The 26,120-nt window shown below is 37.5% G+C and overlaps 2 protein-coding genes across 2 annotated transcripts in view; one reads left to right on the plus strand and one right to left on the minus strand.

The window, feature by feature from the left end:
• Window positions 1-4,339, minus strand: part of rtn1a (reticulon 1a) — a 28,830-nt gene extending 24,491 nt beyond the window's left edge. Inside the window, exon 1 of the mRNA XM_088002646.1 lies at window positions 3,887-4,339. Coding sequence (XP_087858772.1) covers window positions 3,887-4,100 — 214 coding nt within the window. The 5' untranslated portion in view covers window positions 4,101-4,339. The remainder of the gene's footprint in view (window positions 1-3,886) is intronic.
• Window positions 4,340-5,300: 961 nt separating this feature from the next.
• Window positions 5,301-26,120, plus strand: part of lrrc9 (leucine rich repeat containing 9) — a 37,960-nt gene continuing 17,140 nt past the window's right edge. The window contains exons 1-24 of the mRNA XM_088002725.1: window positions 5,301-6,198; window positions 6,881-7,099; window positions 8,207-8,347; window positions 8,430-8,493; window positions 8,588-8,658; window positions 12,909-13,091; window positions 14,009-14,164; window positions 15,195-15,397; window positions 16,505-16,636; window positions 17,100-17,279; window positions 17,372-17,486; window positions 18,862-18,997; window positions 19,077-19,208; window positions 19,288-19,415; window positions 20,052-20,228; window positions 20,303-20,422; window positions 21,678-21,869; window positions 21,961-22,086; window positions 23,006-23,146; window positions 23,734-23,911; window positions 23,996-24,216; window positions 25,116-25,238; window positions 25,332-25,462; window positions 25,548-25,653. Of these exons, the coding sequence (XP_087858851.1) occupies window positions 6,139-6,198; window positions 6,881-7,099; window positions 8,207-8,347; window positions 8,430-8,493; window positions 8,588-8,658; window positions 12,909-13,091; window positions 14,009-14,164; window positions 15,195-15,397; window positions 16,505-16,636; window positions 17,100-17,279; window positions 17,372-17,486; window positions 18,862-18,997; window positions 19,077-19,208; window positions 19,288-19,415; window positions 20,052-20,228; window positions 20,303-20,422; window positions 21,678-21,869; window positions 21,961-22,086; window positions 23,006-23,146; window positions 23,734-23,911; window positions 23,996-24,216; window positions 25,116-25,238; window positions 25,332-25,462; window positions 25,548-25,653 (3,435 nt within the window). The 5' untranslated portion in view covers window positions 5,301-6,138. The remainder of the gene's footprint in view (window positions 6,199-6,880; window positions 7,100-8,206; window positions 8,348-8,429; window positions 8,494-8,587; window positions 8,659-12,908; window positions 13,092-14,008; window positions 14,165-15,194; window positions 15,398-16,504; window positions 16,637-17,099; window positions 17,280-17,371; window positions 17,487-18,861; window positions 18,998-19,076; window positions 19,209-19,287; window positions 19,416-20,051; window positions 20,229-20,302; window positions 20,423-21,677; window positions 21,870-21,960; window positions 22,087-23,005; window positions 23,147-23,733; window positions 23,912-23,995; window positions 24,217-25,115; window positions 25,239-25,331; window positions 25,463-25,547; window positions 25,654-26,120) is intronic.

Consider the following 26,120-nt stretch of genomic DNA (forward strand, 5'->3'; position numbering starts at 1 on the left):
AGCACATTAACAACTTAATCCTCATTACCGTCATGGTGGTTGTTTCTCTTCCCGCTTGCGCGTATCAGGACGCAGGGTAATGACGTTTGTCGAGCATCAATGACGTTCAGGACCTGACGTTAGGATTGAGGTCTCATTTGAAAAGATCGGATATCCAAGTGGTCTGGGTCGCATTCAGGGGGGTAAAAATCCGAGCTGTGTTGTTCGGACTGTCGTGAAATAATCAGATACAGGTCGCACTGAGGCGAAAAGAAAAAAAAAAACTCGGATTTGAGTCACTTGAGGCTGCAGCGTGAACGGAGTTTAAGCTGTTACTTTACGTCTGTTGTCTGAAAAGATCCCGCAACCCAGTTTCCCCTGAGGGGGAGAGGAGCAGCTCTCCACAAACGCACAGTGCTGTTTTATGCAGAGTTCTCTAAGTGCTTCCTCCATCTCAAACATATGAAAACGGACTCAGGCAGACATACAGGCCGCTCTGTCCTTCTCAAAGACGATGCAAAGACGCGGGCTTAATCCACCGATCAGGCGCTGGATTACAGGAGATTTATCGTGATTGATGGTGTTTGTCCGAGCAGAGTGTCGCGCATTAGCTCCACATACATTACAGACGCCCAACAACGTGACATTTTGTACCTTTCACTCATGCAGAATTATTATTGCATTACTTTGCTGAGATTATCACAGACGGTCCTTTAATTGTGCAAATGCAACGTTTACAACTTTAAAGATGGTTTCAAACAGATGTAAGTCAATATGTGTCAAATAATCCTCCTGAAAGTTAATTATCCTTTTCCGCCAAACTGGAACTCTACGCTTTTGAAATCAAGCATGAATAAATCATGAGCAAGTATTCAATTTAATAGAGTGGTAAAACTTTATATAGGGATTTATGCTGGGTTTAGATTATTTCAGTGCATGTTGGTAACCTTGAAGGAGTTTATTTCAGGGTTATTTAGGAGCAATCTGACATATAAACAATACAGAGTTGAAAAGTGATGGTTATTAATACAAGTAATGAGCAGGAGAGGAAGAAAGAGTAATAGGCTGACAAAATTTTTTAAATAAAACTGTTAAGGAAGTTTTGTTTTGGCCAAAATAAAATGTCTTTGTACTTCGATTGGGTTGTCTTGTTTTTATTTACTGTAACTCTTTGTTGTTCATAATCTACCATATATGTGTGATTAGTTTCAATATAAACATTCAGTTTCCAATTAAGGTGTCAATACTCTAATTTTCAAAATAAATGTACTTTATAGCTTATTATTTCAGAATTGATTAATTTTAGGAGAAAAAGAATCTTTTAGAAGTAGATGAGATTTTAAATATTTGAACACAATAAAATCTATTCTCTACACACAGAAAGCAAACAAGTCTATGTTTCATATTTACTTTTTCTTCAATGATAAACTGAATGTTTAATCTCCATTTAGAGAGCAGCAATTTAAACCCAGGATCAGTCACTTCCTGTACATGACAAAACTGGAACACAATAGCTAAACCACTAAACATGTATAAATATTAGCAGGAGCTAACACCAAATTGCTATATGCACAAAAAAAATGTTGAAGCTAACACTAAACCACTAAACACATAAAAATACTGGCATAAGCTAACAACTAAATACACAAAAATTACCAGAAGCTAATCTGAAACTGTTAAACAAAAACAATTAGCAGAAGCTAATGTGAAACTGCTAAACAAAAGGATAACGCTAACCATTAGGACATCTTATTCTGTGTCGCACGTCTTCATCTCCTTCCAGATGACAATTGGTGCGAGACTCACAAACAGCAGGTCTTTGGTTTAGGGTTTTGCTTCATACTCTTACTATAAAGTTGTACAAATTACCAAAGTCAAAAACAGATGATGTGACATAAAGTTAATCCAGGTCATGAAAGTGGGTAACATTTTGTGGCAATAATTGGTTTTAGAGGCTCAAAAATGGCAGCCATCTTGAAAAATTACCATCATCCTGAAATCCAAATGTCTAATGGGAAATATGAAAAATCTGAGAGATGAGCATACAAATTTTTAAGTTTATGTCTACTCTTGGAAGATTTTTTACAGTAGTATGCTGCACTACAAGGATCTGAGGAAAAGGTCCAGCCCTGAAGCTGGTTAGGAGGAACATGTCCCCTTTGCCCTGCAGGATCTGATGCAACTGTCTCACTGAGAACAAAGACACAGAGCAGATTATTCCCCGCTGACCGTTCAGAGAAAAGAAACAACAACCTCAGACTATCCTGTTCCTTTTAGGAACCAAAATAAACCGTGCTTGTCTGCGCTCACCTACACAGCCTGTCTGGGAGAGCAGAGCACCCACTCTGTTGACTTTTCAGGAGGCTGAAGCTTAGTGGATATTTCACTGGATTCGGTTTCTAAAATTTTCTTTAAAGTAAACAAAAATACAAATAAAAAATACAGTGACAAATTATGGCTGAACTCATTAGAACTTCTATAAAAAGGAGTCCTAGGGAGGGAGACAATTAATCGACTTGTAATTGTTTGATTAATGGTATATTGGATCAAAAATTATATTTTTAAAAATATATATGTTCTAATCAATAAACTAATTACGTCTGTTTCGAATTTATCTTATTGTTGTAGTTTGGCCGCCATCCATCGAGGGCGACGCTGGTCATTCTGAAACGGAGCGGTTGATATAGAAACAAAGATGGCGGCCAGAACGGGAAAGAGAACATATTTATCTCTGTTTCTCTTGACAACACTTTTAACAGTTTCAAGGCGGTCTGAACCTGGTACTCGGACGCAGCCAGAGGTGTAATAGAGTCCGTTGTGGGGTGGAAAATCCGCTGTATGCTGTTATGTTTTGAAATATAAACACTTGACAAGCTTCTTAATTTTCGCTGTAATAGCGCTAATTCATCCAAGGGGCGATCGTCGACATATTCTGACAAATTTAGCCATATGGAAAGGCGGTTAAAGCTCTTGATACAAGAGAAAATTAAAGTTTTTAAGCAAATAGGCTTATTAATTAATTGTGTCAGTCGGTACAATCATGAAATGATTGATAACTTATAGCGTAAGCTACTTAATGAAGAAATGTCAGTTTGAAGACGGGAGTGTCAGAAAGAGAATTCGTTTTTTTTAAGCGATGGAGACTTGTACACATAGTAAATAAATACTACCCCTTTAAAAATAAAATTAAACTTTTTGTAATGTTTTTTTTGGAAAAAATTCAAATAATCGTTGGTTTTTGACCAGCAACAGAAAGGGCCTGAGAGGGGACAAGATGACGCCCCCAACCCCCAACCTCTTTTTAAAAAGCATAATCATAAATTTTTCAGTGGATTCATGAATAAAAGTGCAGGGCTCTACTTCTGCTCACCAAGCGAATAAAAAGCTACCGGAGGATTAAAAATAGCAACCCGAGCAGAGCAGAGGATGACAGACTTCAAACTGAGTTCAGCCTCCCAAACAAAAACACAGATCTGCATCTGCAATATAACTTTGCTTATATTACGATATAAACTCAGACGAATTAAAGTCCTATACAGTTTGAGACAGCATATCAATATTATTATAGGAGACATGCTAATGAAATGTTGGAGCAATAATTGGGACCATAATGTTTATTTTGCTTTGTTTGTCTGGATTTGGTTGAGATGCCATTGTTTTCTGTTTTCTTGCTGATCGACGTCTTAAAAGTGTTTTAATTTAGTTAGTTTGTTTTAAGGTTTAAAGTTTAAGGTCCCTTTTAACCTTCAGAGTAAAATTAAAGGCCGCCTGTTGGTGATCTGACAAACTGGCTCCTGTCTGTTTACACCGGAAGAGCGACGCGTTTTGTTTTTATTTTTGGCACAGAAAATCAATCCCCCGCTATTTATACATGCCTGAATATTTATATCCAATACATAAGTTTTACCTGTAGATGCAGTTTCCATAGCAACGGGAGGCCTTTTCCCGTCCTCCTGGAAAGGATGAAATTGTTGGTGATCCAGGTCGGCCGTCGCGTCGACGCCGCCTCTCGGCTCTCCGAACCTGGCCGCCGTGTTTCCGAACAGGCCGTTCGGCTCACGGTCGTCCCCGAACCACCTCCCGTCCGAGCCGAGCTCCTCGCTGGGCTGAGCAGCTGACATGCTGGTTCCTCTGGTCGGACAGACGGTGCCGTTCCCGCGCCTGTCGGTGCTGGATGTATCGGTGCCGGATGGTCGCGCCGACAATCCGAGCTGCGGAGGAGGAGGAGGAGGAAGGGGAGATGGACGGATGGAGGGGAGAGAAGAGGAGCGGGGGTGTGGGGGGTTGATGACAACAACAACGCAGCTGCTGGACCCGGGTCCGCTGAGTCCGGGTCTCTGTGGCGGAGCCTCTGCGGTCGGTTTGGGAACAGAAGCAGGGGAGTGAGGTTGATTGTTTTAGTTCACTGATCCGACGCTGACGTCATGCCGGAGACTCAGTCTTTGGCTCCATGTGGGATAAAAACACGAAAGACGTTTCGGACTCACACCTTCATAATAAACAGTTCAGTAAACACATCGGCTGCAGAAATAATCTGCACATAATCACTTCCACGAAATATGACAGCCAGCCGGAATTTGACTACAATAAATAATAATTAGTTAATAACCTAAATACATTGAAAGACGGGAGAGCTCTGTGCTTTGCATTTTTAAGCATCTGTATGTCAAGTTGATTTATCATATAATGAGTTCAGAGTTGGGCAGTAACTATTTGCATTTACTCAATTACATTTACTTGAGTAATTTTTAAATGTACTTTTAGGAGTATTTTTACTTTTACTTTAGTAATTTTATTATGAAGTATTTCTATTCTTTACTTGAGTAAAATTTCTGGATTTTCTACTCACTGAATGAAAAACAAACCTGTTTTAGCCAAAAATTCACCAGACACAGACACACGCCTGCAGTTTTTGTTAAAGTTATATACCTTTTTTTATTGAAAGAAACTTATTTGGATAAAAAATATTTTTCTTTTACCCGATTTTGTTATTTTTTTGTTATGAATTATTGTCATTTTGCTCCATAAAATAAAAAATTCGCACTTAACTTTATATTTTGGTCCGTTTGATGATGTATTTTTTAAAATATTAAATGACTGATAATTTGATCAGCTACTCAGTAGCAGACTTTTTACCAACTATATTTTAATTTCTTGAATGGCTACTTTTTTACTTTTCCTTGAGTAAAATAGTGCTGAAGTAGTGCTACTCTTACTTGGGTAATATTTTTGGGTATGTCCATCTCTGAAGGAGTATTAGCTTTCCTTCTTGGCTCTCCACCCAGGGTCTAGTGTTGCAACACAATTCAGATTGTCTGACTCAAAGTTGCTTTCAGTTTTAATCCACATGTATTGCAATTCAAACAATCAGATCCAGTAAAGGACTGAACTCTCATTTTAGGATGCTTTTTAACACAATAAGCAATAACTATTTTTTAAAATATATTTTAATTATCACCAGATTTTAAAATAATTTTAATGTTTTTATCTATACTAATTTTATAGTTGAAATACTTTATTTAGTTTCTCGGTTTCACATCCCAGATAACATTTTAATTTGTGTGAATATTAATGATTTTTTTATTTTTTATTTTAGTGTTCTCTTTAAATCTGAATGGTCGGCTCATGTGTTAATACAACTACCATTTCAGGAATTTTGAAATATCATAAACTTAAAATTTATGATAAACTCTCAGCTGTAATAAATCTGAAATACACATTGAAGTTGTACGAATTATATTTTTAAAAAGAACTTTTAAAGTTTGATTTGATTAAATATTCTAATGGCTTGCCATATCATAGTGTTCGATTTTTACAGGAGAAATATCTTGCAGTGTGGCGCCCTCATCTGGCGGCTCAGAGGAGGTTCAGCCGTCTCCCTTAGCAACCAGACGCACTGTGCCTGGATACGAGCTGCGGAGTGTCCCCTCAATGGACAACGGGGCAGATTTTCTTCTATAAAGACTGACATGTGTGTTTTATTTATTCTAGCGTCTCTCTCGCTTAAACGAGGCGCATAAATTAAGGGTGAGAAAATTAGTGTTCGTTGGAGGTTTAGCCTGTGGAGTTAACATCAACTTGTTTGGTTCATCCTTTCTTTTCGTCTGTTGCGACTATTATTATTTCATTATAAGATGTGTTTTGTGCTTTTGTAGAATTATGTTGCTCAAGGATAAACAGACGCAATACTCTGAGAAGGAGGCGGCGCTTAGAAAACTGGTGAGTAAGAAAACACAATGTGCAAAATGAGCATGAACGGAATGATTACGCAACAAAAATCAACTTTACAAGACAAGAAATGGTCCACAGGTTGGAATTGTTTATTTTCTCTAATCCACACGACAGTACGTTTTGAATCTCAGAATTTTTTTTTTTTTTTTTTTTTTACTTTTGAAACACTGAAATTGTCATATTTTTTCTAGAATATGTGGAAAATTTATCTCAAATTAGATTTTTTTCTAGCAAATTTTCGACTTTTCAGACTGAAATTTTCACTTTTTTCTAGAGGATTTCTGAAATTAAAAATTTTCTGAGATTTTTTTCTCACTAATTTCCCACTGTTCATGTGCAGAAATTTTATTTTTTTTCTATAAGATTTCTAAGATTATTCTCAAAACTAGATTGCTTTTTGCCAGCAAAACTATTAGCTTTTTAAACTAAGGGATTTCCTAATTTTACTTTTGAAAACAGTTTTGGCTCTTAGTTACTGTTGGAATGTTTTAGAAATGGTACGTTCCAGTTAACGATTAATCGATTGTGAAATTAATTGACAATGTTTTTCAGTAATCAATTAATCTGATTAATCGTTTCAGCTCTACATTGCAGTTGCATGTTTTGTGTAGTCGTTCCACTCTGGAAGAAGAAAGCTGAGGCAAATCTTCTGTTTGTTTTCTCTGGGCAGTGCTTGATGAACGGGCTGTCCTATGAAAAAATAGAGACTGAAGGGAACAGCATCAGGTCCCTGGAGGTCTTCTTCTCTGGTTTCCCCCGGATCATCGGGCTTTCCAGCTTTCCAAACCTCTGCCAGCTCACCATCGTGGGCCAGTGCATAAAACAAATAGAAGGACTGGAGTTGTGTCCACTGCTCCAGGAGCTCTGGATCGTTCAGTGCAGTCTCACTGTAAGCTGTTCACACACACACACACACACACACACACACACACACACACACACACACACACACACACACACACACACACACAAATCACCAATGTCCAACATCAATAACAAAACACACTTGTACTTTTGTAACATGAAGCAGTGAGACATTTTGCTGCATGTTTAGATTGAAGGAAGTGGCGCCATCTGGTGGACAAATATAAAAAATGCAACTAAACCAAAATGAAGTCTCATCATTTTCGATTATGATTCTTCATTTCATAATTAATCCGCGATATTAACTTAGCGTATTAATTTTATTATTAATAAAAAATAAATTACAAGAATAAAGTAATAAAATTATAAAACTTAAGTAAAAAAAAAGAGAATAAAGTCGTATTACAAACTATATGCTATTTTGAAATATTGGGATTTATTCTCCTTATTTTGTCTTTATTTTCGTACGACTGTTCTGCTTTATTCTCATAATGACTTTTCTTGTATTATTTCAACTTTATTCTCGTAATACAAAGACTTTATTGTAATATTGTTACAACTTTATTCTCATATTATTTTGACTCCTGCTGTTATGACTTTATTCTTGTAGTTTTATTATTTTATCTGTTGTAAAGTTAATCAATGTATATTGTGATCATTTAGTGTATAACGTTTTCAAATGTGCTTTTGATAGCTTAATCAATTTAAGCTAATTTAAGAAACAAAGAAAGACATTTCAGATTTGTTGTAGAAGAAATATCCTCAAGGAGATTTCAGCGATATTCATTCTTAAATACAAAATGTACCAGTATATATTTTCGCAGTTTTGACCAAAGCTTGCTCTGAACATGTTCTGTCAGCAAATTTACTTTTTTTTTTTAGCAATTAATTGATTATTAAATTAGTTTAAAAAAATGATTAATCACGATTAATTGTCTTAGAATTAATAGAATAGGGCAAAACCAAATTAATATAAATTAAAGACGAGATGATTGAAGCACCAGTTCACCTAAACCCAATGATCAAAATTATAATTGTCTGTGATCCTGTAAAGAGGTGCTTCTATTGGGTAAAATGTTGAGATCAGAACATTTTACCAGCATGGAGTGATAATAATTTGTCTTTACTGCAGGAGATATCCGGCCTGCAGAACTGTAACCTGCTGGAAAGACTCTACCTGTATGATAATCAGATACAAGAAATAAAGAATTTAGAGCTGCAAGTCAACGTGACGAATCTGTGGCTCAATAATAACTGCATCACGAAGATTCAGGTTGGAACAATGAATTATGTTTACTGTCTGCCTGAATTTTATTTTCTGTTTTGTTTGACTGCTTTGTAATTTATCCCCAAAGGGCCTGAATTTGATGAAGAATCTGAGGGAACTAAACCTTTCTGATAACTTCATTGAAAAGATCGGTGGGCCTGCTGAATCCCTTCCTCTTTGTAACGTTTGATGGAGCTTTTCGAGAAAAAAAAAATTGAATATTTGTTTCATTTCTCTCTCTTTTAGGCCACGACCTTGATCCCAATGTCAACCTTGAGATTCTCAATCTGTCCGGGAACAAGATCAGCTCCTTTAAGGTGAGACTGAAAACCAAAACATATCCTTCAGATTCTTTCTCCTAAAAGTATGCTTACTTATTTTTTAAAATCTTATTAAAATCCTTGGTTTCACAAAAGGGCATCTCAAAATATTTGTCAGGGGTCTTGGTCAGTTTAGATTTTTCAGATAATTTCTTCAGCAGCAAGAGCACAGGAGTGTGGCTTATAATTTCAGCATCCCAGTAATTTGTAAAGATGCAAGTCTTTGTATGTGTGTGTGTGTGTGTGTGTGTGTGTGTGTGTGTGTGTGTGCGTTTGTTTGTAATACCTTGTGGGGACGATTTTCCTGACATATACTACGTTGTGGGGACCAATCGCTCCTCGTGGGGACCGGAGCCTGGTCCCCACGAGGGGAAACCCTGTTTTTGGGTCAGGGGTCAGAGTTAGGGCTAAGGTATGAATTGAGTTTTGGTTGGTTAGGGTTAGGTATGTGATGGATAGGGTTAGGAAAAGGGTAAAGGTCAGGTTTAGGCTGTAGAAACGAATGGAAGTCAATGGAAAGTCCCCACAAAGATAGCAAAACAAACGTGTGTGTGTGTGTGTGTGTGTGTACATTCACTGGTCACTTTATTAGGTACACCTGTCCAACTGCTGCTGCCAATCACATGGCAGCAGCTCAATGCATTTAGGCATGTATACATGGCCAAGACGATCCACTGTAGATCAAAATGAGCATCAGAACGTAATCACCTTTCTTCTTGGGGAAGAAGAAAGGTACCAAGTGACTTTGGCACCAACAACCATTCCATGTTCAGACGGGCTGATTTCAGTATTTCAGAAACTGCTGATCTACTGGGATTTTCACACACAACCATCTCTAGGGTTTAAAGAGAATGGGCTGAAAAAGAGAAGATATCCGGTGAGCGGCAGTTCTGTGGGCGCAAGTGCCTTGTTGATGCCAGAGGTCAGAGGAGGAGAGACTGATAGAGCTGATAGAACGTCAACATTAACTCAAATAACCACTCGTTACAACCGAGGTCTGCAGAAGAGCATCTCTGTACACACAACACGTCAAAGCTTGAGGCGGATCAGCTACAGCAGCAGAAGACCACACCAGGTGCTGCTCCCATCAGCTTAGAACAGGAAACTGAGGCGACAGTCTGCAAAGGCTCACCAAAATTGGACAGTAGAAGATTGGAAAAATGTTGCCTGATCTGACAAATCTCAATTTCTGCTGTGAGATTCGGAGGGTCGGGTCAGAATTTGGCGTCAACAAAATGAAAGCTTAGATCCATCCTGCCTGGTATCAACGGTTCAGGCTGGTGGTGATGCAGTGGGCAGTGGCGCAAAAAGGGGGTATACAGCACATGCAACGCATAGGGGCGCATCACCAGAGGGGGCGTCAAAACCCCGTCTGGAGGGGGCGGCGCGCCGAAGATGTTTTCCCATACACTTCAGCACGCCTTACGCTCCTTCACCTCGCACACATAATGAGGTAAATGTAGCGAGTTTTACCCTTCACGTATTGTCGTCTAGAGCGAGCGTATGTTTTCCACGCTCCTTCAACCTTCCTTTGGGGGGCAGGGGGTGCTGATTTATGTTTTCACATCCACCTGAATAATGTGTAGTTGCGCCCCTGGGTATGGGGGATATTTTCCAGGCACTTTGGGCCCATTAGTACCAACTGATCAATGTCTCAACGCTACAGCCCACCTGAGTGTTGCTGGTGACCATGTCAATCACTTTATGACCACAGTATACCATCTTCTGATGGATCCTTCCAGCAGGATAACACGCCATGTCATAAAGCACCAATCATCTCAGACTGGTTTCTTGAACAATGAGTTCACTGAACTTGAATGGCCTCCAGTCGCCAGATCTCAGTCCAATAGAGCAGCTTTGGGATGTGGTGGAACCGGAGATTCAGATCATGGATGTGCAGCCGACAAATCCACAGCAACAACTGCGCGATGCTACCATGTCAATATGAACCAGACTCTCTGAGGAATGTTTCCAATACCTTTTGAACCTATGCCACAGATATATATGTTTTTTCCCTTCTTCATTCTGGACTTAAATTTGTCCTCACCAGCAGGTGTGCCACTCTCTTATTTTTCAGATGTTATGAAGTGAAATAACCTCTCTGGTCTAAAACAAAAGAATAAAAGGTTGTTCTTTTTATATAGGGGCTCATATTACATGCCTCTATTTTATTAGAAACCAGAATTAGACTTTTCTACTGAGCTGTTTTGGTCTTTGTTAGATGAGATTTTCCGATATTTCAGGAATTTTACACTGATTTTGCTGAGCAGAATAGTGAGGTTTTTAATCACAGATTCACAAATAAAGAACTTTTATTTAAATAGCTAAAATCTCCTAAAGGTTTACATGATCTTGGCATTTTTACATGCATTCAGCTGCATAGATCCTTGTTTTTTAAAGCACAGTCATTGTTTCTAACATAACAAGGTCATTTCGACAGAACACAAATTTTTGTTGATCCTGATTCGATCGGCTTCACGCCGCAGCTCTTTTCTCGAAGCTCACCTTTTCTCCTGCTCCAGCTTCGCTTGCAGGAATGTAATTATTGTCTGACTGTGCAGAGACAAGTTTAATAACTGCAGGGTCAAAGAAAAACATCTCAGTCCCTTTGTCAGCTCAGTGTGGCATCTCTTTTCACCGCAGACTCCAAGAATGTCTTTTTGCATCTAACAGCATCTCTCTGATATTTAGACTGAGTTTCCAGCATGCATCCAGCAAAACAGGGTACATACAGGTTCCCACATTGATTTAAAAACCATGTTTGCACAAAATTTAAAATTACATTTGTTATATACCAATATATTTATTTGTATTGTTTTATGAATAAACCTGGAATTGACTGAAATCACACACACACACAGAAAAATCACATTTTGTTTGTTTTTATATTTTTATTTGGTTCTTAACTTTTTCTAAAAACACCCAAAGTGCTTGGAAAAAAAAAAAACACCCAGCTGTTCTTTGGCAATATATATTTCTCATGTGACACCACACTTGTGTGAACTTTGTAGCTAACAGCCATCTTAGCTACGCAGCACAGTGGTGGTGTTGTTTACTGTAACAAATAAAGTAAAAAAAAAAAAAAGGAATCTTGGCAGGCAGTTGCTATGACAACAACAAACAAACCACAAGCTTAGAATTAGCTCTCGCCTCGTCCCTATCTAATTTTTGAACAAGTACTTTAATTTACAAGTATTACTCGATTATAGTTTTTGAGTATTCTACTCACCTCTGTATATCCATCTGTCTAAGATAAATATAAGTGATTTTTTCTGTAGTACGTAATGTTGAAATAGCAATATTAGCTTAGCTAATGTTGTTTTTATCTGCTAGCTAAGACGGACATGAAGCCTATGTATGTACTTACTCTGCCGGTCACCGGAAACTTATTTTTCACTTGAAGAGTTTGAACGTCCTTTACAAATCTGTGCATTGATTGTATGCGTCCATAGATTTCAGGCCGTAAAACTCCTCCATGATATACGCATTCTTTGTGTTCACCGAGTTGTTAACTATACAGTAGTATGAGACCTGAGGTAGCTTGTTCACATATTTTTCTTCTCCGTCTCATACGGGTCGTTCCTAACAGCAGCCATTTTAATGTATCATTTTCTCGCGCATTGGTTAAGAGTGTCCACATATATTTTCTTTTTGTTGGTTTGGAAGCCATGGGTCCGCTTGCCTGCTAAGATGGTACGAATCACTTCCGGTGCAGACTTCTGGGAACTTATGTATGAAATCAAGGACAAACAGACTAAAAACAGTTTCTACCAAGAGCTGTTGTTTCTAGAACACAGCAAATCCATCTAAAACCTGATAGGTATTTATTTATGTACTTATTAAATTTATTCTTAACATCCCAGTTGTTCTGTGTTTCTTTGGGAATAGTTATTTTTAAAATTTCGCTGTGTTTTATTCCTGCTCAATGACATTAAAAGGAATTCCGATTCTGATTTATTGTTTTGTTGAGTCACAATACATGGGCACTGCACCGTTACTTAGCACCCCCAGCCAAGCCCAGCCTGTTACCTAGCAACCCAAGCGGAACTCCAGCATGTTCAGTCAACTGGTTTAGAAGAGGCCCTAAAACAGCACAAACTAGACAGAATAAAATCTCTTTATCTGAAAATGATTTTGTGCAAAAATATAAGAAAGATGTTTTGTGTAGGTCACCTTTAAGAACAAATTAACCTGATGGAGAACAGAAGTCTCATCTTCTATCTGGTCTTTGTGTTTTGATCCAACAGGAACTGACCCACCTGGCCCGTTTGCCCCGTTTGAAAGAGCTAGCTCTGAACGACCCCACTTCGGCTTCGAACCCTGTGTGTCAGCTGTGCAACTACGGTATACACATCCTTTATCACATGCCCGGCCTGGAGCGACTAGACAACTGGGATGTCTCCTGCAAACAAATCAAGGATACTGCTGAGGTATTAAGATGGAGACTCCAACCTATCTGTGGGTGGGTTGATGGGGTTGTGATTAAGCATGTAAACACTCTTGACAAAACCATAAACTGGAAACCAAACATCGGCAATTTAAAGATGAACATATAAAAGAAAATTGCATTATGATATAAAGTGTAAGACTCACTGAATGATGGAACATTGTTGATTTTACACAATTCACTAATTGTTTCCCATCTGAAACGATTAATTGGATTAATCGTGATTAATCGGTTTTTGAAATAATCAACTCATTTTTTTATTAATTAACTGAGGTATTCAGACTTAAGAAAAGGCAATATGCTGAAAGAACAACACAGTCTTAGCGGTAATTAATCCAAAAATGTAAAAAAAAAGTAAATATTTGCCATTTAAGATAAAATGATAATCTTTGTCTATAAATATGTCCTACACAGAACTCGAAAAGTGGCATTTTTAGCTAAAATTTAGGACAAAAAAATATCAATCACTTTTTCATATCCAGTTATTAATCAGTTGTTAACAGATCAGCCCTACATTGTGTTATTAGGTCAAACAGAAAGGGCTGAGGCTGAGCCTTCTATTAAAATGTTGATGTTGAAAGTTATTTTTTATTATTGCATTTTAGGAAATAAAATGTTTATTTTCTTGTTTCAAATTAAAAAAAAGAAATAAAATTATTTATTTTGTATTTCTAATATTGTATAAATAGTCCTAAGTGGTTAAATAAAAAATTTGATGAACATGCCAATTTTTTTTTATCAGATTAATCGATTGCCAAAATAGCCATTAGTCACAACACTGTGGGGATATAATGTAGCGTTTATTGCTATAATCTTCGACTAATGAGAGGCAAAACATTTGATTCATTTAATTGACGCACATTTTATTGTTATTTTTATTTTGGCCTCTTTCCTCTGAAGTCTGCAGTTATGAAGAAACTGATGTATTACAACATGCGTGTTCGCCTTGCTCAAAGGAACCTGAGAGAGACCCAGGTTGCTCTACAGGAAAGGAAGAAATGTTTGATGAAGCTGCCTGAGGAATGCATCCGGACTCTCAGTCACACCCTCAAAAGTGTAAGCACTGTTAAATAATTATTGCAGCGACTTCATCTGACCTACAGGTGAAATTAATCATCTGGTTCCACTGATTTGGGCTGTTTCCACTTGTATTTCTGAAATCTTTCTTATTCAAGTTATATTTGTCTCACATTATGATTTGTACGATGATTTGAAACAAGTGTATGACAAAAATGCAAAAGCTCTTTAAAAGTAATCCTGGATGATAAACTAATTTGGTCAATTTGTCACATTTTTGGGTTTTTGAAGATTTAATTTTTGGAAAATCTAGATTTTTTTTCTCCAGTGCACTTCTTGGTTTTCCATAGTTCAGATGTCAGAGCGCCCAGGGCGGCCATCTTGTTTTATTTAGACTTTGAATTCAGGTCATCTTAAATCATAAGAATAACGTCATAATGTTTCAAGAATAAATTTGTATGACAATAGAGTTGAAATAATACAAGAATAAAGTCAAAATATTACCGGAATAAAATCTTAACACTAGAGAAATAAGTCATATTTTTATGAGAATTCCTACACAAAAAAAATCACACAAAAAAAAGAGGAATGCTGAGCATTTTGTGAGTTATACAGATAAGGGAATATTAAATCTTTTAACACATAGTCAGCAGTATTATCAGTAGCAGAATTTTGAAACGATTGAGCAAACGAATGTATATTTTGAAGACAGAACCACACGAACTGATCTGAATATGTTAGATTGTGATAACTTTATCTAAGCTTTCTCTTTAATATGACTTTTTCCTTGTAATTTAATACGTTCTTCTGATAAAACTGTGTTTTTACTGTTAATATAATGACTATTTTCTCGTAATTTAACAAAAATTCTCGTAGCATGGCCCTAATTCTCCGTTGTACAATTCGCATAAGGGATGAGTGAAATAAAAGCTATCATTTGTAATTTATTTTTTTTAAAAGAAAAAGCCAGATTCAAACTATAAATTGGATCTGGTGTGGAAAAAAATAGGTTTTATTTTTAAGCACTTTAGGAATACGTTATTTTCACCGCACTGTGTGTCATTTTTAGCTTGAACATGAACTCTCCATGATGACACAAAGTCCAGGGACTGCTAGCAGTAAGATGGAGACTGAATTGGAAGGACGAAAAGTGAACGAAGACGCTCTCACTAAACGAGCAAAGCTGGACGTTAACAGCGTGGAGCGCAAAATACTGCTGAAGATAGAAGCACTGAGGGAAAGACTGCAACGATGGACCAGGAAGATGGATGAGTAAATGGCTGCGTTTCCATCAACCAAAACACTGCGCAAATTGAAATTACGAAAATGAATTAGCTTAATGGAAACACGCCAATTTCGAAAAAAAAGAGAAAAAACAAACAGACAAAAAAAACTAACGTTTTTCGGTAAAAAAAGAAAAGAAAAAAGTTTTACCCTAGGATGAGGTGGTTTTTCAGCCGTGTCGAAATAACTTTTCGCATCACACAAGTCATGTGACTCAAAAACCGTTTGTCCTTACTTCTTCTCTTTCTCCATCTTTCTCCGTTGGCAAGCAACGTTTATTACCGCCATCTACTGGAATGGAGTGTGGACCGAGTTGATATATATTACACAGATTTTAAAACTAACATAATAATAATAATAATAATAATAATAATAATAATAATAATAATAATAATAAAAACTATATCCTCTATCAATTTCGTCTAATAAAGGTAATATGTCACTACCGGCGAAGACCATGAAGAAGAAGACAGGCAGTAGTAGGCATAGACATAATATGTCTATGGTAGTAGGAGGAAGATAATTTTTTTTTCTCCCCCGGACAATGTCTAGCTGGCTCCGGGAGAGCTCTCACGGCATAGCACCGTTCATATAAAGCTGTGTATCGTTCTAAAAACAGTTCTGTAAAATGGCCAAAATGGAGACTGAATCAGATGGACATTAAATGCCGTTTCTCCAAAACGCCACATACATAGCCGGGGCTTTTCACTCCAACCGGCTGTATAAGATGCTAACGTCTCCTCTGAAGGCTAATGGCGGTTAGGCACATCCGACGTTGCTTGCCAGAAGAAGAAGATGGCTGATAGATGATGAGCGCTACCGCCATGGCTGAATTATGGATATAATCTCATGTAAATGTTTACATCCGTCGCTGCTATTATTTTCAGTTACAAGCATATTCACGCGTTATTTTATTTAACTTCTTATTTAATGGAAACACCGCAGTTTTTCGACATTAGCAGAATATGGACAAAGAAGTGCGCACATTTGTAATTAAACGTAACTGCGTTGGTTATCGGACTGGAGCGTTTTAGGACATGCAGCCTTTTCCAGGCATGAATAACAATGGCTGTTTTTGTGTGTTTGTATGTTTAGGGTTCAGGCCTGGTATGAGGAGGAAATGATCCAAGCCACAAAGCAGACAAAATATTTGGTTCAGTTTTTGTTGGTGGAGCTGGAAAGTGTTGGAAATGTTCGTGTGGAGGAGGGCTGCCCCTTAGACTCATGGTACTGGTTTAGATCTTCATCAACAAAATTCTCACTGCAAAAATACAAAATCTTACCAAATATGGTGGTGTAGTTTCTGGTGCAAATATCTTATTTGTACACTTGAAATAAGACATTACAAGTAACTTTTGAGACTTGTTTTAAGTCTGCAATTCCTTAATATTGATGGAAAAGTACGGTACTAGTATACTGGCAGATTATTTAACCTTATAACATGGGGAAAGTGTCTAATTATAAATGAAATAATCTGCCAGTGAAACTAGTACATTTTCATCAACATTAAGGAATTATTTACTAAAAACAAGGCCGTATATCTTGCTGAAAAGTAACTATTAAATTGTTTTTGTCTTTTTTCAAGTGTAGCAATATAGGCCGAGACAGACTAGAATATAATTTTGTTTTTGCAGTAGGTCAAAGCTGCATAGAGCAGATAAAAGCTTGTTTTATGTTTTCAAACCAACAGGTACGCTTCCTGTCGCAACCTGCTGCTCTCCCGCTTCTCTCCATCCGATTACACAAGCTTTAGGATCGCAGACATAAAGATTAACAGGGTTTTCCGCATCCACAATAGCGCTTTGAGGCTTCGCTTTGAAGACAAACTTCACAGCCTTCTTTCCACAGAAGAATCCGTTGTCGCCTTACAGTGAGTAAAGAAAATGACAGCGTAATGCCTTTTAAAGCCTCTGCATATCTACACTTCGTGCTGTGGAATAAAGGGATGTTTTTTTTAAACAGGAACTACAGACGTCGACTGGAATATTTATTCTACGTTGCTGACCCTGAAATAAGTGAGATTGAGGAAACTTTGTTTATTTTAGAGGAGGGTTTCAAAACCACAAACCAAGTGAAGGTGAGCAAGCTGCTAGAAACACCTGAGTGGTTTTGTTTGATACAGATTAATTACTATGAAAATTAAGCATGCAGTGTTTTGTCAAAATGTTCATTATCATTGACTTTTTTCACCATGTCACTACCACAAGATTTTATGTATTCAGAGCAAAAAAACAAAGTTTTATCAAGTATTTTTGTCCAGTTTCTTGTGCAAATACCTGAGTTGAATTGATGCAGAACTAACTTATAAGTAATTTTTCAGAAAATTATAGGAGTTTATCTTAAGTAAATAATTCCTTAATGTTGATAAGAATGTTCCACTGGCAGATTTTTTTTTCACGTTTAAGGCCTTTTTCCAATTTTACAAGTCAAATAATCTGCCAGTGGATCTAGTGTTTTATTTGATCATTATTTATTTATTTCGAACAGACAAAAGTAAAATCAAGAAAGGAGATAAAGAAAATAAAAGCTAAAACAAATTATCATGCACTTTTATTAAGAAATTATTGACTTAAAACAACCATCTATATCTTACTGAAAAGTTACTTGTAAGTTTTCTTGTGTTCTGACGATTTCTGACGATTAATCAATTAATTGGATAAAAAGCACATTCTATAATATTGGAAGTACATTAACAAATAACTGAATTTCTCTTTTAAATCATAAATATTTTGTTTCCTAAAATGCAATAAAAGTTCAATGTTTGATTATCTGTTGCAAAGGATGCATCTGCTGCTAAAAAAATAAAAAAATAAAATACTTCTAAACATCAACATTGAGCAACTCAGTCATTTCTGCTGAACTTAACATCAGTCCAGTATAGGACTGATCTGGTGATTAGATTTTGGATTAACTGGTTAATAAATGTGTAGCAAAAGGTGCTTAATGGGAGATTTTATTTATTTTTCTTTTTACAGAATTTGAAGCAGCTGAAACTATGTCACTGGTGGAGTTCTTGGTTGAACATATTTATAGAAAAATATGATTTTTTATCTTCAAATGTACTCATTTAATGCTAAATGTATGTATTTTTGTACAGTTTTGATGTAATTACTGCTCTTAGTGTGTTCTTTCAGCAAATGCCATTTTTTAGTTCACGATTAATCAGTTCATCACGATTAATCAGATTAATCGTTTCAGGCCTAATGAAAGTGAAGAATTTTAAGGAGCAAATATTTTCATAAGGGACTGTAAATAAATTTATTTTGCTTCGGTTGATTCACTATTTTAAAAATAGGAATAAATAAAAAGATCATGTCTTCAGAAAGAGCTCAAGTCAATGACCGCTTAGAGTAGATAAAATCTTTTCTCAACATTCTTGTGCAAAGAAGCAAAGTGTCAGTTTCTTGATTATTATTTTTCATTGATTAACTTGTGTGTTTCTGTATTTTTAGGGTTTGGGAAGAAAGGCTGCTGTCCCTTTATCCAACAGTTTAGCTGTCTCTGAACAACCCAGAATCCAGTTTTTGCTGCAGCAGCCCAACCAATGTGACTCCAAGCAAATGTTAGATAAAATCCCTTTCAGGCACGGTGAGACAGTTTTATTAAAATTACCTGGCTCCTTCTCTCTCCATGCTTTAAATGCTGAAGTCTTATGGTTCCCCTGCAGGCCATGTTATTGTCTGTAAGGTGTTTGTGGGTAACAGCCTGCCTGTTCCTGGTGACCTGGGAAATGGCTTTCCCAATGTCTACTCTGTGTACCAATACTTGGACCCCAGGGGCAGCTCTGCAGGAAGTGATGGTATTCCCTGAACCCAACTCAAAGAGTTTATGTTTGCAGCCGGTCAGTTTCTGTGGATCTCCTTGTGTTTGTTCTTTAGAGAGACCCAAGTCAGCGAGAATGCCTCGGAGCGCTGAGGGTGGGCTCCACCACCGGAGGCAGTGGTTTGTATTTGACCATGAGCTCATCCTGCCAGAGTACATCGTACACTTTGAATATATCACTACGGTAATTTGAGTATTTTTTTCCTGACTTATCTTTGTACAACTGACAAGCTTCTGGCATCACTCTGGTTGGATATTTAAGATCTCTACACTGCAAAAACAAAAAAAATCTTACCAAGTATTGTTGTCTGGTTTCTAGTGCAAGTACCTTTGCCCACTTTAAATGAGACAAAGCTAACTTAGAAGTAACTTTTCACCAAGATACAGGAGCTTGTTTTAAGACAGTAACTCCTTAATATTCATAAAAAGTTTTAGCTCCATTGGCAGATTATCTCACTTATAACATGGGGAAAATGTCATGTTATAAGTGAATTTTAGCTAAAAGCAGTCGAGATGCAATTTGCCAAAGTCCTTTAATCAAATAATAGTGGGGGTGTCAAGATGTGTAATTTTTTTATCGGATCAGTAATTCAAATGTGGGAACACAAATTTTGTTTTTGAACATTTTTGCTGTTGCATGTTGCAAAATCCAAAATGTCTGAAAGATATTTTGCCCAAATCAGCTGCATGATTACTAAATTCAGCTCAAACATGTCATTAAAGCTCAGCATTACATAAAAATAAATGTATGTTTTTGTTTTACTGTTAAAATCAGCACTGACCAACTGTTCTGTACCTGAACATGTTGATGGGTTATTAGAACAGAGAAGACCTGAGCCGCTGTGGACAGAGGGATGTTTCTCTTTCTGAAGACGCCACCGCGGACGTCGCCGCCCTCAGCATGGATCCCACTCTGAAGCCGCAGCCAAAACTGTTGAGCCTCGATGAGAGAACCCTGCTGAGTGTGGCCAGAGCGAACACCCTCAGTCAGATCACTGTAAGGCCTTTGAAGGTGTTTAACTCTTTTCACATCCCTCTTTGTGATCCGTCACTGCTGTGTTGAATCTGCAGGTCCTCAACCTTCATGGTAACAGTCTGAGTAAAATCAAAGAGATTTCCAGCCTCTCAGCTCTGAGACATCTCACCATCAGCTTCAATAAGTTCACACGCCTTGATGACATCTCTCACATGGTAAACATAGTCATATAAAATCAATGTAATAGTGTGTATAGGGCCACCCAAAAGGACTAATTTGAATGATATTGCGGCAGTTTTATGAGAAACTTTTAGAGCGTCCTGATAGTTCGGTAGACTCGGTTCAGTTGGAGACCAAAATTGCAACATTTCTTACATTGCAGCTGGTGTGGTTCGCTTTCACACTACACTGTTGAACGATCCAAATTTCTTGAAAAACCTGTTCACCTCCTCACCTGTGGTGGCGCTGCGGCAAGAACCACTGAAGGAAATGACACAGAAACCTCTGAAGAACATGAGCATAACTTTCTTTTTCACGAAATGTAAACAAAAATGGGGTAGTGCCAAATTTTAGTGTTTGGAGGATTTCTCTTTTGTCTTTGGCAGAAAACCACAAGGCATTTCTCCTGCAAGGTCTAGCCTCACACATTTTAAGATGTATTTACCCAGAATGCCCTGCATTGTTTTCCATCTCTGGCGTTTGCACATACATTCAAACTACGCCAAAGTTCACGTCAACCGAACCGAGACCAAGGTTTGTAATTGGACCAGAGTTCACTTTGTTGGTCCACATCATAGTTATGCCTTCACAGCCAGACATTCTAGACAAACAACTAGAGTTTGATTAAAGTGAACTAAACCGGGCTGGTGTGAAGGTCTGCCCTGTTTAGTTTGCCTCTAGTTTGTTTGTTTAGAACGTCTGGTTCATTTGGGGAAACAAACACATCAGAATTCGCATCAATCGATCTGATGCAGACCAAACGAGTGAAATCTGGTCCGCCTACAAACCTAGGTTTGAAGTGAACTCTGGTGTGGTCCGAATGCATATGTGAATGCCAACCAGACCGCAGATCGCTCCAAAAGCAGGAAATTGATTGCAGTGCAGGGCATTCTGGGTAAATACAAACAAAATAAACATGTGCTAGTAGGAGAAATGACTCGTGTTACCAAACACAAAAAAGAAATCCTACACGCGCTAAAATCTCAGGCCACTCCATTTTTGTTTACATTTTTTGAAGAAGGAAGTTGCACTCATGTGTTCTTCAGAGGTTTTTGTGTCATTTACTGCAGTGGTTGTTGGTGCAGCGCCACCACAGGCGAGGATGGGAACAGGTTTTTCCAAAGGCTGAAAATGCAACAAATGTTGCAACTTTGTTTCCCAATCAAACTGAGTCTACTGGACTATCATGTGTGACAAACCCCAGACACTCTGGAGGCAGAACGAATAAAAACTTGTTGCCTGTTTCCTCAGCCCAACCTGGAGGTTTTGGACGCTAGCTTTAACGAGCTGGTGACTCTGGAGGGGCTGCAGAGTTTAGGGCAGCTCCAAGAGCTCAACGTCAGCTGGAATAAGTTGACCAAAGTCCGAGAAGACACGGCCGTGTTGCGGAAACACACTCCTGCTTTACAGAAACTGGACACCAGATATAATCCATGGATCAAGGTGCAGAGCAGGGTGAAAAGTTTACTGTCACACGCAACATGTGAGAACTCCAAGATTTAAAGAATGTGTGAATGTTTTTTTTTATCTCCAGCCGGAGGCGGTCAAAATGACCATACTGGTTCGTATTGCAACCCTCACACACCTCGATGGAGCGATGGTAACAGAAGAAGAGGCAGAGGAAGCTCGTCACATGGCTGCTGACGTCAAAATCAGCCAGGTGGAGGTTTTCTGGCCCTTTTTTGTGTGTGAGGGCAGCAAAAATGTTTATGAAATTAAAACAAATTTAGGTTTTGCTACATATTTAGTTTGATGCAAAACTTTAAAACAACACGAATCTGATTTCTGTGCACATCTTGGAAGTTGTTCCAATATAAAATGAGATCATATTCAACGTGTGGCAGCAATGATCATAGCTCTTCTATGTAGGCAGTGACAAAATATTTTCCTCTATTTATCCCACATGTTTCAGATCACCAAGCTAATTCCAATATCAGACAAAGAACCTAAAATTAAGGGAACAAAAGCCATGTTAAGCAACCTGGTTATATCTGAGGATGATGCTTAAAGGGGAACTATTATGCAAATTTCACATTATAAAAATTTTGCATGTTTTATACTTCCATTTGGGTCTGTACTCCTAAAAACAGCTCAAGCACCTAAAAGCTTGACTTCTTTTTGGCAATATGTAATTATTTTTTTGGTGTCTGGAAAATTAACCATTTCAAAAACCTTAATGTTTTTGAAATGCGCCATGAAGCTAAAACTGCCATTTGAAGAGTTTACATATTTACAGACAAAGATTTATTTGTGAAAATGCAAATTATTTTGTACAGTTTTGACTTAGTTACTATAAGTATGTTATTTCAGCAATTGTCCTTTGTTGAATATGTATACTCCAGTTAGCAATTAGTTGATCACTAAATTAGTTGATTATTATTTCAATAATAGATTTATCACCATTAATCTGATTGATCGTTTCAGCTCTAGTTTGTAGTTGTGTTGTTCTTTTAGATGTTATTATTCTGCAGAAATAACAGTCTGTCATTGCTCTGGTCGAGTTGCTGTAAGGTTTCTGTATGATGAGAGCAAACAGGAAGGGGCGATGCTGGTTTTAGATTTGCTGGCTGTGCTTGTAGGCGGCCCTTCTGGCCCAGTCCCGTACCAACAGCGAACGTCCTCGAAGCCTCAGCCTGCTGTCCACTGCTCAGCTCATTTCCAGTTTGGGTCCGGCTCCCTGGGGTCCCGGCAGAGAACTGGAGTCCGACTGGATGGCAAAGGTAAGGTGCAGCAAGAGGACAAACCATAAGTTGTGTTCAGCTTGACCTCTTGGGTAGAATATACGGTTGGAATCAGATATTTGTATACTTTGAATAAAAAGAGACACATTTTTTTCCTTACTGTCTGAAGTTAAATCGACTAAACTTTTCTTGATTTAGATTAGTCAGAATCACCAAAATTATTTATTTTTGATAAATGCCAGAAAGCTTGGCGTGAATATTTTTTAGAAATCTTTTTGAATTACTTAAATTCAAAGTTTAGATACATTTGATCATTTCAATAATTGATTAATCATGATTAATCGATTTTTAAACATCTAATAGATTAACCAACACATCTGAGTTAATTTGAGTCACAAACTTTTGAATTCAAGTAAACCAGAAAAAAAGTTCTTGCTAAGTTTTCTGTCATTTAGGAAGTAGAAATAGTTTGGATAATTCTAAGCTAAGTCTAGAAACGTTTAGTTAGATTTAACTTCATTGAGAAATAAAAGGTGGATGTGTTTCTTTATGTAAATTTCTACTTTTATAAATATATATATCTGATATGTCCTTTTATTTGCCTGCGGTCGTCAATTTTTGAGCAGATCACAACCTTGAACTTTGACAACCAGAGACTTTTCAAACTGTTCAATCTGAGTAAGCTGGTGAACCTGCGGTGGGCCTCTTTCAACGACAATAACATCTCCAAACTCAGCGGCTTGGACACCTGCCTCAAGTTAGAGGAGCTCTCCATAAAAAACAACTGCATCAGCTCGCTCAACGGTTCATCCAACTCTCAACATCACTTCCTTTGATCAGCTCAGACTCTGTGCCTATATGTTTTTATTTTCCCTCCTGTTTATTTAGGTTTAGCAAAACTTCCATGCCTGAGGAAGCTGAGCATAGATGGGAACAATCTTAAAAGTCTGGACTGCCCAGTTCTGAACCAGCTGCCCTCTCTGACTCATTTCTCTGTTGAAAATAACTGCATCACTTCAACGAGTGGCATCAGGAGTGTTCGCTCTCTCCTGGAGCTCTACGCAGGAGGCAACCAGATTTCCACATCGAGAGACATCTACTTTCTTAAAGTGAGGAAAAATAGTTTAAAATACAGGCATGCGGACAATTAACTGCCTTACAATTAACTGTTGATTAATAATTTATTAGATTAAAATGAGTTCCAATTGATTAATTAACAACAGCCTTCTAGACCCTCTTTTAATGTGTATTTCAGCCGCCATCCAGCAGAGGGCGCCGCTGGTCATCCTTAAATGGAGCCAGACAGTCGACATAGAATTAAAGATGGCGGTGCCATTATACCAAAATGAAAAATAGAAAACAGTCCAAGAAAGAGTCCGGTTTGGGATGAAAAATTTACTTTATGCGGTTCTGTTTTTAAATATAAACACTCGACTAACAAGTTTCACCTCAAAAGCGCCGATTCAGCAGAGACGCTGCATGACGGAGCGGCGTCAGCAGATTATGAAAAATGTAGCCCTTCGTTATGGAAAGAGTACGAAGGTGTATTACGAGCCAGTGTAGATAGAAAAGGGGAGCAAATTTCCACCAAAAAACAAAAGTTTTTTATAGAAAAATCAAAAAAATTATGAGGGTTTTCTTGCAATCATAGACTGGTGGAGCTCAGAAATGTCATTGTTTTTAAAAAAATAAAATTTCTGAAATTAATTTCAGAATTTTTAACTTTTGGAGCTGAGAAATTTCTGAGTTTTTTCTAGAACATTTCTGAGATTATTCTCCAGATTTCTGAGGGTTTTTTTTGGTGGATATTTGCTCATTTTTTCTATCCACAATGTCCCAAATACACCGTTGTGCAGTCGGCCCTCTTCACACAAGAGAAAAGGCAGGTTTTTAAGAAAATTGCCTATCAATTAATCATTAGTCAACTAATACATCAGTCTATAACTTGCATCCCTATTCAAATAATTAATTTATTATTGACATGTCTAAACTCACTTTTTTCCTTTAGGCACTGGAAAATCTAATCATCCTGGATCTTTATGGGAATCCCATAGTGGACATACTGGAAAACTATCGAATATACGTTGTTTTCCATTTACCGTTCCTTAAAGCTCTGGATGGAACAGCAGTGGTATGCTCCAAAAACCTACAACTACCGTATCATCTCACACCTTACAACACTTACATTAAGTTTTATACATTATTTTGTTTGCGTTTTCTGCAGGATTCAGGTGAGTGTGACAGTGCAAAGATGATGTTCAAGGGAAGACTGACCGCTGACTCTGTAGTGGAGAAACTTGGCCACTCAAACTACAAAGAAATCACCCATCTGAGCCTGCAGTCCTGCTCCATCAGGTACGAATCTGAAACAGTCGAGTTTGACATTTCATTCACTCCCACAATGAATAAAGCTTTCAAACCTCCTTCCCCCGTCCCACAGGATGGTTGATCTGTGTCCAGACTTATTTACTAACCTGTGCAAGATCAACTTGGAGCAGAACAACCTCACATCCTTTTCAGGCCTCATCCACCTGCCCAAGATCAAAGTAAGAAAGCATACCAACTAGAGATACAAGTCAGTCTAAAGTTTATCAATCTTATCGTTTGACAAGCAAGTAATTGTTGGACGTCCATTTTCTTAAAAACTTGAGTTTTCTCTAAGGGGCTGATTATCTTTCTCCATTATGCAAAGGGCAAAATTTTTCATTATACATTTTAAGAAAGCGCATTATTCTGACAATTTTTGTGTAAATACCGACTGGATAAACAGGTTATTGTGGTTTCTTATAAGTATTTATCAAATATAACAAAACTGGAACATCTGAAGTTGCTGTGTAGAAAAATAAAGGATAAACAGAATAAAATGTGACATACTTAATTCCCCATAAAAAGAGGTGTTCATACAGAAGTACTGTCTGTTGTTGCTCTTGAAGGAAAGTTAAAACGTCGCTCTATGAAGTTCATTATTAACTTACAATAGTCCTAAAAACCAACCTTGCTTAATGGCGTCAAG

Source organism: Poecilia mexicana, unplaced genomic scaffold (assembly GCF_051168715.1).
Source record: "Poecilia mexicana isolate PSO_F unplaced genomic scaffold, ASM5116871v1 scaffold_22, whole genome shotgun sequence".
Taxonomy (NCBI): domain Eukaryota; kingdom Metazoa; phylum Chordata; class Actinopteri; order Cyprinodontiformes; family Poeciliidae; genus Poecilia; species Poecilia mexicana.